This window comes from Pseudorasbora parva, chromosome 6 (assembly GCF_024679245.1).
Source record: "Pseudorasbora parva isolate DD20220531a chromosome 6, ASM2467924v1, whole genome shotgun sequence".
Lineage (NCBI taxonomy): Eukaryota > Metazoa > Chordata > Actinopteri > Cypriniformes > Gobionidae > Pseudorasbora > Pseudorasbora parva.
The window spans coordinates 24,016,208-24,030,746 of NC_090177.1; the positions used below are offsets into that span (position 1 = coordinate 24,016,208).

Sequence of the window (14,539 nt, forward strand, 5' to 3'; positions counted from 1 at the left end):
AAACATTAATTTTTTTTTTTTTTACATGAAATCAAATCAAGTAATAGGTTGAAATCATAGCACACAGGTGACAAGTGTACCTCTCCAGTACAGTGCCGCTAGTTGCGATGGGGCTGGTGACATCACTGTCTGCAGTGCCGTTGCCCTGGTTGAGGTTGGGGCTGCACACATTGTTGACTGCAGCTGAAGGAAAGTCCTCCGGCGGCTCGTCTGGCCAACCGAACTGCTCTTTGGTTTTGCCATAAATCTTAATGGAGTCCAGCATGGTGACACCTGCTGGGTCGACTGAAGCACCAACTGAAAAAACACACACAAAAAAACACATGACAATTGTCAAAATACATAGAAAAAGCAAATCTGTTATATTGTTATAATTTAAATATGTCTGAATTTTAAAACTTTTAAAGAAATTTACAGCAAACTTATTACACATTACATGTACTTGAATAATAAAAGTAAATGATGCATAATTACACACAACTAACCCTAAACCAAACTGTAATAAGCTGTTGTATTATATAATGTCATGGAAACTGTCAAATATATTATTTAATATAAATTTATGATTTACATTATACTAGTTTCATAGGAAAATACATGTATAATTATTATTATAATTATTTATAATAATTATAAGAAATTAGTAGGTGTGTCCAACATTTTCACTGGTAATGTAGATGGAAGTAGCTCTGATATATGGTGGGCTCTTACTGAAAATGGAGAGTTTCTTGTCTGCCTGAAGGGCTTCCTCACGAGTGAAAGGGAAGTCAAACCAGCGGGAACGCGTCAGGTTTAACTGCATCGTGCGTCCAAAGATTTCAATGTAGGAGGGAGCTCGCTCAATGGCCTGAGTGCCCACCTGCACCCTCATTCCTGTCATCACCATCGAGTTATTATTGTTCACTACTTCAACCGTGAATCCTCCGGGCTGTTGGCGGGAAACAACATAAATGACAAAGTGAAAAAGTAGCTCAAATTTCTTAGCAACCGACTGATGTTCATTTCTAAATAATATTGCAGCTAGAAAAGTTTTTTATACCTTGGTGTTGGCTACATACATCCCTGTAGAGTTCAGGCGGTGTTTGATCTGTTGGCCGTTGTAGACCTGCAGCAGGTCGTTGCCCCCAAACTCCACCTCTGTCAGCTGCTGATTGTGCTCGAAAAAGTCTACAGGAAAAGTGACTTGGCTGGATGTGCGTGTGGCTAATGAGGGAAAACAAGAAGGCACATAAACATCCCTAGTGCTGAACAACATGTGATGAATCCAGAGAGAATTAGGCGTAAACTAACTGGCTGTGGCCGTCTTGCGCTTGCGGACAGGTTTCATAATGCTGATCACACTGCTAGGCTGAAGAGAGGGCTGGAGCCAATAGGATGTGTTCTCCACGTTGGCCATGTATATACGGAGACTGCCATCTTCACACAGCAGAATCATAGTGGTGCGCTGCTGCTCGTTGCTCGCAGTGTGACGGATCGCTACCATGTCCTGAATCTGAGGAGAAGAGAGACGCATGTTTATGTGTTTGCATTCCAGCATTTAGTACCCTGGTATCGGTAGTAAATTGGGACTTGGGTGACTGAAAATTAAAATGCACTAGTAGTGCAAACTCAAATGCAAATCTTTATTATTATTATACATTTTAAATATAAAAGAACAATATTTATAAAAAAAAATACATAAATCTATATCCCAGTACATATTTATACATGATACTTTTTATAGTATTTCCAAGGCTGTGAATCAATTTAAAAAAAGTAACACGCACAGCTTTCTGTGATTAATCACACCAGACAATATTAATTGCCATTAATTAGTGTGAGTATATGCTAGCCACAGGAAATGAGAAAACACATTAGCGCAGCCTCAGAAAGGGAGGTTGGGGCAAAAACTAAAACAACAGATGTGGCATTAAGCAGTCCACTCTAAATCATATAAAACAATGTTCTACAATATTATGTTAAAACTTTCATAATATATATTTTTTATCCTTCCTTAAGATCACTAGGGAAATCTATGAACGGACCTTAGCTTTTGCAGGCAGGGTTTTGATTTCCTGGATGAGGAACGTGTCTGGCTTCACCATGATGACCAGAGGGATTCCTGTTGTTTGCTGCACGCAGCTCAGCAACCCTGGGTGGTTCATCACTTCTGACCACTGACAGAGTGCTGGAGACGTCTTACTACCTCCATTAGAACTGGACGTGAAAGAGAATGAACATTAGAGAAATACAAAACACACCAGTGAAAGAGTGTTACATAAGAATTGCCTTATGTAGAAATCCTACCCTTTGACATTGATGGTGAAGAGTCTCTGTGTTTCCATGTTGCTACGGCTCACTGTGGCAGCGAATGACTTGCCCTGACTGTAGCTGAAGAAGAGCATCTGCAAAACGTGGGAGTAATACACAGAGACTCCGCCTCCAGCCACCTGGCCATTACTGTCCTGTGAAGCAAACACACAGCTAACTCAGCATGCTGTTATGCTCAATCCATTTGGTTAACTTATTGCAGTCTAACTGATTACACAGCAAAAGATAACATTGTAAGAACCTTCAGATCCTCGTGGTTGATCTCCAGAACATTGGTGACGTAGAAAGGGCCATGCTGGGCACTGCTGGACTCATCCATCACCTGAGTGTACATGTAGCCAGCTGAGGACATGATCACAATGATGTTTTTGCCCTCCTCGTTGAATAGGAATGTGGCATCTCTGATCTTTGAACTTGGTAGGAGGAAGTAGTACATGGGGCTCAGGGCATCCATAGATAAGTCGTAAATCTGCAAGGAACAGTAATTTGAGGCACAATACTTTTGGTCAGTGACACTTTTACTTTAGTTTAATTTAATTTAATATTTACAAATAATTTTCTAAAAATATATTTGCAAGAAGATATGCATTATCCATTGTTCGCACAATGATTATTTGCCAAATTTCTACCAATAACAAAGCTGTTCCAAAACAAGTACAATAATTCACCTTGACAAAATCAGCGGTGATGATGGCCAATTCAGTCTGTGATCCAGGAAGCCATATGGCCTTTATGATGAAGTTTCCAGTTGCAAGCTGCGGATGCAGAACTAGGTGATCTGAGACAGAGCCTGTGCTGCTGAAGGTCAGAACGTGACAGTCCTGTGGGTGACAGGCACAGAGAAGTGAGAAAAATAATTGAAAAAAAAAATTTCATAGTTTTGGCTGCATTCACTACCTTGAGTCCACACACTGCCAGATAATCCTCATTACAGGGGTTTCCTGTGAGGCTGAGCACAGTGAAGGGAACTGGAGCAGAGGCTAGACGAGTCAAAGTCAGTTTCCTCTTACTGGAGTCAGCCTGCTTCAACAGCGCAGACAATTGCAGGACCGTGATCTGCAAAAAAAAAACACCATGTAGTCTCGATAAAAAAAAATATCGAAGGAGCGAACATACAAACTTGTGTATGAGGTTTTCTGATTTACCTTGCCCTTCTCATGGCTGACAGCGAGGTGTTGTCTGCGTCCGTGAGGGGACGACAGCACACACATGGCCACCCGACGCAGCACGTGTGCGCTGATAAGCTGGCGGATTGTCTGTCCTTGATCTCCACTGTAGTTCATCCTCACGTTCTCAAAAGCGCCTTCTTGTGAGCCCAGTGTGGGAACCTGGAAGAAAAAAACATGTTTAGTGTCCGTCATTTTGATTTGAAATACCAATGTGAGCATTCAGAGGTATTTGTTTCATACCATGAGCTGGTCGGTCATCTCAACTGTCTTGTCCTGAGTGTGTAGTTCGTTGAGAGCATGCTGAGCTCGGCTGCTGCTGCCCACCGCTGATGCCTGCTGGAAGTTTGTCTGAATGGCATCCATTAGGAAAATGAGCAACTCCAAGACCAGGGCTGCTGTGGAGGAGCTTGCCTGCAAAAAAAAAATGATAGCAGTGAGACCAGTGCGTTCTGCTTTCAGTCAAAACAGAAAAAGAAGAATGAAGAAATTCTCGCACCACTTGAATGAGCAGGTCCTCTCTGCAGCCCTCGATGTTTTTACACACGCTGCTCTTTTTAGGCTTGTCGTCGTCGCTGATTTTGCCATCACAGATGGTGACTTTTCCCTTGTCCGCAGGCGAGGCGCTCTGGTGACGGATGGCGCTCTCTGGCATGCGCAGCTCGCTCTGAAAGGCCGAGGACTCCTTCATGGTGGAGCTCATTCCACTGCTGGGACTTCTTTTCACTAGAGCCTGTAAACAAGGATACAGACCAAGGATCAGGGATACGGGATGCATTGCTTTGACTAAATTACAAAGATGTTTATGCTTGGGGAGGGGAAGGGACATGACAGGGAAGATGGAATCAAAATTGATTTTCCATCAAGGAGACATGCATGAGTGGATATGGCTTAAAATGTTGAAATGTTTATCTAAAAAACGTTTTAGATTAGAAATCTAAGTGGAAATCTTGTGGATAGAGAACTACTATAATGAAGATTAAAGGAAAAGTTCACCCAGATATGACAGATTGAACATTATTTACTCAAACTCATGTTGTTCCAAACGTGTACATTTCTACATTTTTCTACAAATTACTAAACTGTTTTTTTTTTTTTTTTTGCGATCATGTTTCTAAGAGGGTTTTCAATTTTGCAACCCTAATAGCAATACCAATGGATTGTGCCATTTCCTAGAAATTAACATTGAATAAAAATTCATATACAATATTACGGACTAAAAAAATTAAAAAATAAATATAAAAAACAAAAATAAAAACTATGACAGGGTTGCAGATTTTGTCTAAGCTAAGCAGTCACTCAGTAGGGGCTTGCTAATTTAGCCTCAAATGTTAGTTTGTAGTGATTGCTAACTTATATTTCCAAAAACAACAACAGTGTTGTCTTTTTTTTTTTCCTTTCATGCAGTAGAAACGGTTACTTTTTTGTGTTAAAATAATAAGATATGCTACATTTCTTGTAATAAGCAACAAACACATAAAATGCGGGAGACAAAGATTGCATTTTGTCAATTAAATAATCTGAATACCAATTCAACAATGTCAAATTATGACATTGTACTGTTGTAAAATAAACTAATTATTCATATTTTGTACCCTGAATAATAGAATTACAATACTAATATTTATGCTTGATTTGTGGTTTCAAATGCACCTCATAAGAGATCGAAAGTTACAACGCTTGTAGAGATGAAAGTTTGAGTGGCGCAGCATTAACTTAGAACGAAGCTACTGAAAGCATTGGATCGTGGGCTAAAAGAACCCAGATCCTTGCCAGTTATCGGCTGCTGTATAACCGTTTCATATATTCACCAATGTTAAGGGTTTTCCACCCAGGGCCACTATCTCATCCTTTTTGTGTGCCTTACAGCGGTAGGTACTATGGAAAGTGCTGTGTAACATTACCTTTTATGTTCCACTTTAAAAACAAATAATAAAATAAGGGTTTGAAACCACATGAGTAAATATTTATTATAGCAGTGAACAATTCCTTTAACAACATAATCAAATTAATTTGAAGTAATATAGTACCAAACAATAGAGGACAAACTGATGAAATGTTGCAAACCCTGATGAATTGGGGGAGATCTGAAATGAGCTAATGGCAGTCAATGATAAATGATTTGCAAGCCAAAGTTACCGCTGTTGCTCTTTTCCCATGATGACCTGAAGTATTCGGTCTCACCTGGCAGCTGCCATCCTCCTTGGCACCGCAGTCACAGAAGAAAGAACCGTATTTGGCATAGGAGATCTCATGGTCTTTGTGACAGACCTTGGCACACACTGTGCACACACCTACCCCATCCACCATCTTACAGGTGTGACAGTGATACCTGTACGGGGAAGAGCAGGAGATTAAAGGCCGACAGCTCAGCTTCTGAACGCTTCGGTTTCATTGCAAAGGAAGGCCGAGTGGATTACCAGTGCTGGTTCATGAACTCCTTTTGTGTGATGGTGAAAGTGCAAAGCTTATTGCAGAGTGAATCCTCATCCTATAACACAAGAAACTCAGATATGACTGGAAAAAGCAAAGCAATCTTTAAATCTACAGTGAGAGGACCGTTTCCTGACCGAGTCTTCAGCCTGTGAGTCTTCCTCCTCTACAGCTAGGTCCTCCACCCAGTCAGAGTCCACTTCAATGGCCTTCTCCTCTCCCTCCATCAGGAGCTGGGACGAGCCCTGGCCACTGCTCTGCCTCAAAGCGTTCATCACATCCGCCAGGTAGGAAATGATGTGGCAGGCACACTCCAGCATGCTGGCATGCTGCAAACAAGAGTGTTTCAATTATGGCCCGACAATCAAATTTAAGATGTGTGAATGGTTACTGTAAAATTTAACTGACTTTTAGAATAAAAATGCACCTACCTTGCCTTGCGACACATTAGCAGTAACTTTTTCCACAACATTCTTCTGATACAAGTATTTTTTACTGAAAGAAAAATAGGAGAAAATATATATAAAATATATATATAAAAATCTCACATTTAGGAGGTAAATACCCCGTTAAATTAAAGTTGTGGTTTTGTGGCTTCAGTCCATATGTGGCAGTCAAAAACTTTTAGCTGATATAAACTATTCCAGACCTTTATAGGAAAAAAATAGCACAAATAATTATGTACTTTAATAATTTGTCTTATAAAATGCTGTGGAAACTTTATTACTGATTTAAATATATATATATATATATATATATTTTAAATAAATAATAAAATAAATAAATAAAAATAGATGGTTTAAAGATGGGTAAAAAGATAGTTATAATTTGTTATTATTATAATACATGTATTTATTATTATTAAGTTATATTTAACCATTTTTCTTTGTTATTATGGTAAATACATTTTATTAACAATAATATTTATTTTAATATATAATTGATGTATATAATGTATAATGCTTTTAAATATATTACATAAAAAATGTATTATTATTATTATAAATTGTAGTTATATAACATTTAAAATAATGTTCCATTTGTTAACATTGTTACATACGTAATTTTACATTGGTAGTTTATTTTTTACATGCTTACTGAAGCATGTATTAACCTTAGTGCATGTTAATTTTGACATTTACTAAAACATAATTAAAATCTGAAGTTGTATCTTTTAATATTTAATGGACCAGAGCTAACATGAACTTACAATGAACATTTGCACATTAAAAAACATCAATAAATACTGGATTGTACAAATGGATTGCCCATTGCAAATTCAAGTTAGATAATGCATTGACTAAAGTTAACAAATGGGACCTTATTGTAGTGTTAGTTGCACGTGTGTGTATGTATATATATATATATATATATATATATATATATATATATATATATATATATATATATATACATATATATATATATGATGCATACATAATAAAATTTTATTTATTTATTTATTTATTTATTATTATTTATGTATAATGTCTCTCAGATGCCAGCTACTCACCATCTTGTGAGCCAGTCAATAGCAGCTCTGTGTAGCTGTAGATGTCCTGCTCCTTGTCCTGCACTAGCTAGAGTGGCCATGATGACCATGAGCTCGGGGAAGCCTGCCCCATCTCCGCTGGCCAGCATCTCAGTTGCCATGGGTATGAGAGTGCTCAGAAGCACTGTGCAGACGCCCTCGCCCACCTGGCTGTTATCACGGACAATGTAGGAGGTGAGGAGTTGCAGGAGCTGCCTGTTCTCTTGCACTGTGTCCAGCTGGTCTGAATCTTTAGGAGGAGAGGCAGTCATGCGCCTCAGCCAGGCCTGCAGCCTCATGGGCTCCACACAAGCCAGCTGGGCCAATGAGCCACACAGGCACAGAAGGCTGGGATTGGGGCTCTTTTCCGCTGATGGATGAACACAGATGAGAAGTGTAAGAGGAAAAAAGCAAATAAAACATTTTTGAGAGAAATAGCATGGCTACATACTGAGTTGGAACAGTTTAGTGAAGAATTTCAGAACCCGGTTGCAGAACTTTGCCGACAGATTCTCATTGGCAGTGGCCATCATGATCTGCACCAGTTCTCCACTACAAGATAAGGGGGGAAAGTAATGTAAATGATACAATGGTTTCAGCAATTCCCAAAAAGAGTTTATTCGATCAGAATGTACCTGAATGAGAAGAATTCCTCCATTGCTTTGCGGACCTGACTGCTTTCCAGCTGTTTCTCTAGGTACTGTAGACACTCTTCAAGAATGGACTCATCCAGACCACTAATTGGAAACATAACCACATTAAAAGACATAGTTTTCCCAAAAATGAAAATTCTCTCATTTACTCGTTTCGTTCTAAACCTTTAAAACTTTGGTTAATCCTTGCAACTCAAATTAAGATATTTTTAAAGAAACCAGTATTCTGTCCTCTATTAAAGTCCAGCTAACTAATGAGGTTTGTTCTAGTGTACAACACACACATGCTGCTATGCTCACCATATGTTATGCGCTTTATGTATGTTTGTTTTAATGTGAATAAAAGCCTAAGTTAAATCAATAAATCATATAGCAGTCATATCCCTTTCACAAGGATTAACCAAAGTCTTATGGTTTTGGAAAGACATGAGGATGAGTAATTGATGACAGATTTTTCAAATAACCCTTTAATCTAGATTTGTTTAGATTACAGGCACAATCTTTAGTTTAGGAGTCTGCTTAAAAATCATACGGTCATCTGGGGTCTCACCTGTTGGGGTCAGAGTGATTGGCAATGATGTTGTAGCAGCCTGTGATGAGACGCTCGTAGACGAGAGCCAGGAAAGCATCTGATTCGGCGGGGCCCAGGATCCTCTCCAGCGAGGTGCTGCAGATCTCCGCAACGCTCTCTGTGCTGCTCTCCAGCAGGAGAGGGAGCAGCGTGCGGATCACCTGTGGACTGTTTAGCTCCTCTGTGCTATAGCCAAACATAAATAATCTTCAGCATCTATATCAATCTGTTATACGATACATCCATTACAGCTGTCTCTCAAGACTTACACAATGAGGTCCCCAGTAAGGCGCACTAATGAGAGCAGAATGTGTTTGAGAGAGGAGGCTAAGGGCAATGATTGGTTACTGAGTGTCCCCAGGTGGGCCGCTTGAATTGCGCTGATGTAACTTTCCGATGGGATGGTGTCGTTGGCAAAAGCGTTCCGCTGTGGACAAATAAATCGGTCAGTGTAAAGTCAAGAGCTAAGAGAGGATGTTTACTCTAAGAGCTGAGGTAAAATAATGCATACCCATGAGCCAATGTTAGGGAATTCATTAGTGTGAATGTTGTTCCATGTTTCACACAGTGTCTGAACAGCTGACGGTAGATTCTGCATTACAGTCTGACCTGAAAGAACAACAACAAAAAAATAGATAAAAATAAACAAAACACCTGTATGTATCCTGCACTGCACGAAACAAATGGATTATATATTCCAACATACATAAAAGCCATTTTGTCAGTAAAATCTAGATATTATCCAGAATTCTTACCAAGCAAGTTGGCTTTGCATCGTGTGGATCCGATAGACAACACAGCAGAATAACCTTGAAGTTTAGCTTCAGTGGGTTTGTTTTCTCCTTCCTCAGGCAGACTCATCAGCAAGTATGACCTGAGCAAACATATGACCAGCAAACCCATCAGGAAGGGCTTAGGGACAGTTCCATTCAAGTATTTGGTTTCATAAAGTTTATTTGAGGACTTTGAAGGGATAGTTCACCCATTATTTACTCTCATGCATGGGTTGTAACTCATGGTGAGATATTGCTCAAAATGATGTATGCGCCCAACGTCTGTGTACGTATGAGTCAAAAGAAGTATACTTTGCAAGGATGTGCATTCGACTGAGTGTATATATACATATATATATATATAAAAAAAAAAACGAAGTATACTTTTGGCTTTAGAACACATAAGGAGAACTGCAAAACCTTCACTCAGCTAATTCTGCTTTTGAGACAGTTATTGTCAATGAACAGTTGATCCAAGTCACAAATGGGACTGCACAATCTACTCAAAAAAATTACCAATCTGGTTCTTGTATTTAACTCAATGATTATTAATAATGGTAAAGATTAAGAGTGAATAAAAACACAAAGCTATCAACCAGAAGCCCTTCATATTTTGCAGGCATATGAACAACTTTCATGGTGATTTCAATAAATAATGGCAGAATTCTTCTTTTTGGGTGAACAAACCTTTAAAGTCTGCAATAAACAATGAACGTGATATAATCAGAACCTGGTAAATGCTGTGTAGACGTCAATGAGCTGCAGTGTGGCAGGCAGCAGGTTTTTGGTGATCTCAGAGGATTTGTGGGGGTCTGTATCAGCAGCTACTTTGGAGAAATGCTCATCTAAAGACACTTGCACTTTGGAAATCACAGCATCCAATGTGTAGATGGTTTGTAGAGAGGGTACTTGGTGAAGAGGTAGGATGCTGTTGGGGTCCACGCAGCAAAACGACGAAATCTATGGAGGTGATGTTTTATGAGGTCATATATTATGAGACAAGAAGACAAATCTATAATCAGCCATTAATGGCTACTCTAAGAGTGTACCTGTCTGGCGATGTATTCCTCTGCAAGATCCACATCATATTTCACTACACTGCATTTGGCCGAGGCCACTTCGATCAGAGATGTGGCATGGTCAGCTTTCATTCCCTGTTTCACTAGGTGTTCCTGATAAATGAGAGTTAACACAGATAAAAACTTGAGAACACCCTGATCATTTGGTCAAGATTTTCTTAATGGTTACAATTACAAAACCAACCTTGATCCAGTTTACAAAAGTGCTGACTCGCAACCTTGACGACCACCTCAGGGTGTGTAAGATGTCACTCTCGCTGGGGTCACTGTTGCCACTCTTAAGCTGCTCAACATAGGCTTTTGAGGGTGGCAGTACTCCCAAGATCTTCCACAGCACCAAGAAGTAGTACTGCAAGGAACATGCTTCCTGTAAAAGATATTAACAGCAACATTTAGAGGTCCACCAACACAAACACAAGGTGATTGTGGAAACGGCAGAATGTGTTTAACTCACTACTGGGGTGACGGGCTTATTTTCCTGTCGTCTCGCTGTGTCAAAGCGGGAGCCTGCAGCCAACAGGGAGATCAACGAGGAGTATAAATCGTCATACTTCACTGCACCATTGAACAGCACTTGGAAGACCTGTAACAGTTGACAAAGAACATGAACATTTATATTTTAAATTTTACATTTTAAGGACAAGAACCCCATAGTGAACACAGATCGGGAACAGGAGCATGTGCTAACAACAACAATAGCTGCATTAAATCCTGCCCTATAACAACATGTTTAATATATACATGTTTAATAACTGTTAATATATAATAATAACTAGTGCCGTCAAAACAATTAATCATGATTAATGGCATCCAAAATAAAAGTGTGTTTACATAATATTTGTGTGTACTGTGTATGTTATGTATATTTAAATACACACACATACATGCGTACATTTAAGAAATATGTGGATGTATTTTTCAGCATTTTTAAAATAATCTTGTAAATGTTTCTGTGATTTTCTTATGGTAGTTGTGGGACATTTAAAACACTTTAAAAGCTCAAATATTTGATGTTGCCTCTCAAATAAACTCATATAGAGACAGCATGTATGATAATTATAATTAAAATAATAATGTTTTTAAATTATATTATAACAAATAATAACTTATAATACAATATACAATAATATACAATATAATAAAATATAGTTATATACAAAAAATATATAATTATAAAAATGTTTAAAATTGTTTTAGAGGAATTATAGCAGTCCAATCTAAAGGCCCAATACATTTACGTATACAAAAATCAAAGAACTAGTGTGAAATAATTTCGAACAAAACTAGGCCAAAACAAAGTTTGTTTTGTGTTGGCTTCTGGAGTCAGAAACTTGTCAAAGCAAACTTTCAGGAAAGGTTTGTTCTGGCTGGGAAACACAATCAAACTACCTTCGGCTCATGGTGATGATGTAATAGGTATGTGAGGCTATGAGGTTCTTTGATGGGGAAATCATCTACGGTTAATTTCTTCTGTTCAGTCTGTCGAGCTCAGACGGCCGCAAATTAAAAACATGAATACACTGCAGAGTCGCTTTATAGCAGAAACTAATTTTGTAATTGTAATTGATAGAGAGAGTGAGAGACACTGATACTGTTCGAAAAATAGATTTACACAAATCCCATCAGCGCTCAAATTAATGAGGGTCATATAGAGATGAGCTGGGTAATGAGACAATTAACTCTTCCACTGACATTTACACCACGGCTCTTAATAAACATTGTTGTGAGTATATCGGGGCCTTAAAACACAGAAAGGTCCATGCAAACTTTCCAACAAAAAGTTTTGTAAAGACCAAAACAACTTTCTTTAACTATGTGCACAAACATTCCGATGGCTCTAATACTTATATAGACTAGGGATGTGCGGCCTCACCTTGCCGTCAAGACGACTCCTGTCATCCTCTGAGGCTTCAGGGGACAGAACGCAGTAGAATTTCGGCTGCACTGTGGAATCTAAACGAGAGCAACAACAGATATAAATAACAAATAAAACAGCTCTTGCACTATATTAGCAAAGGTTTCAACTTTTATTAGTTATTGAGTACTTCTGTATGTGTGATATAGATATACAAGGAAATAATGGAGAGAAATATATGAGGTCTGACTTACTCCTACCTGCCGAGCAGTGCTTGGCCCAGTTCTCCTCCACCTCTTTGAAACCATAATAAAGTGGGATGGCACCTCTCTTTCCCCCTTCCTGTCCTAAACTGCCTCCGGATGCCAGTGGTGTCAGAAGATTGTACTGAACCTGAGGATGCAAATAAAATCTGATTGTTAATAACCATCGACAAAACAGTGGCGTGTTTCCAGTGAAAGTACAGCTACATTCATACCTGCTCAAACAAGTACAAGGGAGCTTTAGAGTACTGGTGCAGCAGGTAGTCAAACACAAGCAAGATGCGGGCCAGGTTGAGGGGTACAGCCTGAAGCTGAGAATCAACGTGGGCTGCGATTTCAGTGATGGCCTGCATGCAGAGGGTTAGGACGTTGCGGCGGCCCTTTTCAGAGAAGTTGTGAAAGATGAGCAAAAGCAGCTGGAGGTGTTCAACGTTGAGGTCCTCGTCAGCAGGCACTGCTCCCTGTAGCGTGTGCTGTTTTAGAGTGCCCAAAAACCTAAGGAAAATATATTCCAGTCGTTATTGTCATACGATGAAGAAACCAAAAGCTTTTGAGAAAAGAAAAAATATTCATTACGATTGAGATGTCTTACCTCTCCCAGACCTTCATGCACTCGAGTACATCAGGCTCCCCCTGCTGGCTGGCTTTATGCTGCCAGATCAACAGTAACCTGGAGAGCACTGAGAGAGACTGAGGATGGATGTACATGGGCCAGGGACCCTCTGAGAATGGGGCAACACCCAACTGCTGTAGAAGAGTGTTCTGAAGAAAAGATATAGAAAACAAGGTATCAGATACCTGTTGTCTGTTACAAATTTGTTAAAATAATATTGAGATGCAGATTTTTAAGCATTTTTTTTTTTCAACGTACCTGTAGGGATGGAGAGGGCAGGTCTGACGTCACCAGAGAGTGATTAAAGTGATAGAGGGCTGAGGCGAATTCATCATCAGAGGAACCTGGATGGCAAAAAGGTTGCATGTTAGGAAAAGCCTAAATGGAAGATAAAGATAAGAGTGGGGGTGCTTAAAAAAAACAACCTTTGACATCTTTATCGACATCTTTGATGATGCTGGCGAGGGTGGCCATGTGCTGCTCCGTGAGGGACACGCTCAGGTAGTTGCGAATGAAATTATTTCTGGACTTCAGCATGGAGGTGGTGATGAAGTTTAGTATGCTTGAGGCCAAACTCAAAAACTGGAACAAGAAACATGTCAAGTCAACATGAAATGGCTTTTGCAACCCATCTCACTTATCGTGTAATGTGATGCAAGTAAATAAATAAATGATTCTTGTCTTATTTTTAACATTGTTATTTAATTATTTAAGTTGCCCTGGCCGTTATGGAAGTTATATTTATTTGATTAACTGACAAGTGACAACATAGTGGCATGGCTGAAACGACATACGTTTCTGAAAAGCAAGTAAAAAAAAAAAAAAAACTTTTTACAAAGTACTATTTATGTATTTAAAAGCAAAAAGACACTTATTAATTTTGATTTCTACCTGCCAATGCAGCCACAGAGGTTTTCTTATTTCATAGTCACTGGTTTTGAGTAGCTGAATCATGAACAAGTCTTGCCATATAACAATAGTGTTTGTGTACTGGACATAAAATAACATTGCGGTTCCAGCAGCAAAGTTAGTCCAAATCAGATCTGCACTACACATTGTGGCCTTACCAACTCTGGGTCCTTGCGACTAGCCAGGATGTTCCCGTTCTCTGCCGTGTTCAGCTTGCTGGGGCTCTTGAGTCTCGGGGATGTTTCCAGAGGAGGGGGAGGAGGGGGAGGTGGAGGTGCCACCTTCTCTTTACTGGGAGAAATAGTTTCTTCAAACCACAGTCCCAGAATTGGCTCACTATCATCATCTGAAAACAAGAGTGACATTCAGCACCGCATTCAATG

General features: G+C 39.3%; 1 protein-coding gene across 14 annotated transcripts in view; it reads right to left on the reverse strand.

Moving 5' to 3' along the window:
* ubr4 (ubiquitin protein ligase E3 component n-recognin 4) overlaps positions 1 to 14,539 on the reverse strand; it is a 51,627-nt gene that overhangs the window by 22,834 nt on the left and 14,254 nt on the right. For 9 of the 14 annotated variants that reach the window (XM_067446345.1, XM_067446354.1, XM_067446350.1 and 6 more), the window contains 34 exons: positions 14,315 to 14,502; positions 13,673 to 13,829; positions 13,506 to 13,591; positions 13,227 to 13,396; positions 12,850 to 13,129; positions 12,626 to 12,764; positions 12,390 to 12,469; positions 10,971 to 11,099; positions 10,701 to 10,883; positions 10,487 to 10,609; positions 10,168 to 10,397; positions 9,420 to 9,538; positions 9,176 to 9,273; positions 8,934 to 9,091; positions 8,644 to 8,850; positions 8,076 to 8,177; positions 7,892 to 7,992; positions 7,423 to 7,810; positions 6,341 to 6,404; positions 6,047 to 6,238; positions 5,897 to 5,967; positions 5,616 to 5,808; positions 3,976 to 4,209; positions 3,720 to 3,890; positions 3,456 to 3,638; positions 3,208 to 3,366; positions 2,979 to 3,131; positions 2,552 to 2,779; positions 2,287 to 2,444; positions 2,025 to 2,196; positions 1,291 to 1,492; positions 1,040 to 1,203; positions 712 to 928; positions 81 to 297 (listed from right to left, as the gene is read on the reverse strand). In XM_067446345.1, coding sequence (XP_067302446.1) covers positions 81 to 297; positions 712 to 928; positions 1,040 to 1,203; positions 1,291 to 1,492; positions 2,025 to 2,196; positions 2,287 to 2,444; positions 2,552 to 2,779; positions 2,979 to 3,131; positions 3,208 to 3,366; positions 3,456 to 3,638; positions 3,720 to 3,890; positions 3,976 to 4,209; positions 5,616 to 5,808; positions 5,897 to 5,967; positions 6,047 to 6,238; positions 6,341 to 6,404; positions 7,423 to 7,810; positions 7,892 to 7,992; positions 8,076 to 8,177; positions 8,644 to 8,850; positions 8,934 to 9,091; positions 9,176 to 9,273; positions 9,420 to 9,538; positions 10,168 to 10,397; positions 10,487 to 10,609; positions 10,701 to 10,883; positions 10,971 to 11,099; positions 12,390 to 12,469; positions 12,626 to 12,764; positions 12,850 to 13,129; positions 13,227 to 13,396; positions 13,506 to 13,591; positions 13,673 to 13,829; positions 14,315 to 14,502 — 5,716 coding nt within the window. The remainder of the gene's footprint in view (positions 1 to 80; positions 298 to 711; positions 929 to 1,039; positions 1,204 to 1,290; positions 1,493 to 2,024; positions 2,197 to 2,286; positions 2,445 to 2,551; positions 2,780 to 2,978; positions 3,132 to 3,207; positions 3,367 to 3,455; positions 3,639 to 3,719; positions 3,891 to 3,975; positions 4,210 to 5,615; positions 5,809 to 5,896; positions 5,968 to 6,046; positions 6,239 to 6,340; positions 6,405 to 7,422; positions 7,811 to 7,891; positions 7,993 to 8,075; positions 8,178 to 8,643; positions 8,851 to 8,933; positions 9,092 to 9,175; positions 9,274 to 9,419; positions 9,539 to 10,167; positions 10,398 to 10,486; positions 10,610 to 10,700; positions 10,884 to 10,970; positions 11,100 to 12,389; positions 12,470 to 12,625; positions 12,765 to 12,849; positions 13,130 to 13,226; positions 13,397 to 13,505; positions 13,592 to 13,672; positions 13,830 to 14,314; positions 14,503 to 14,539) is intronic. The other 5 variants (XM_067446355.1, XM_067446353.1, XM_067446348.1 and 2 more) reach the window with 3 other exon arrangements.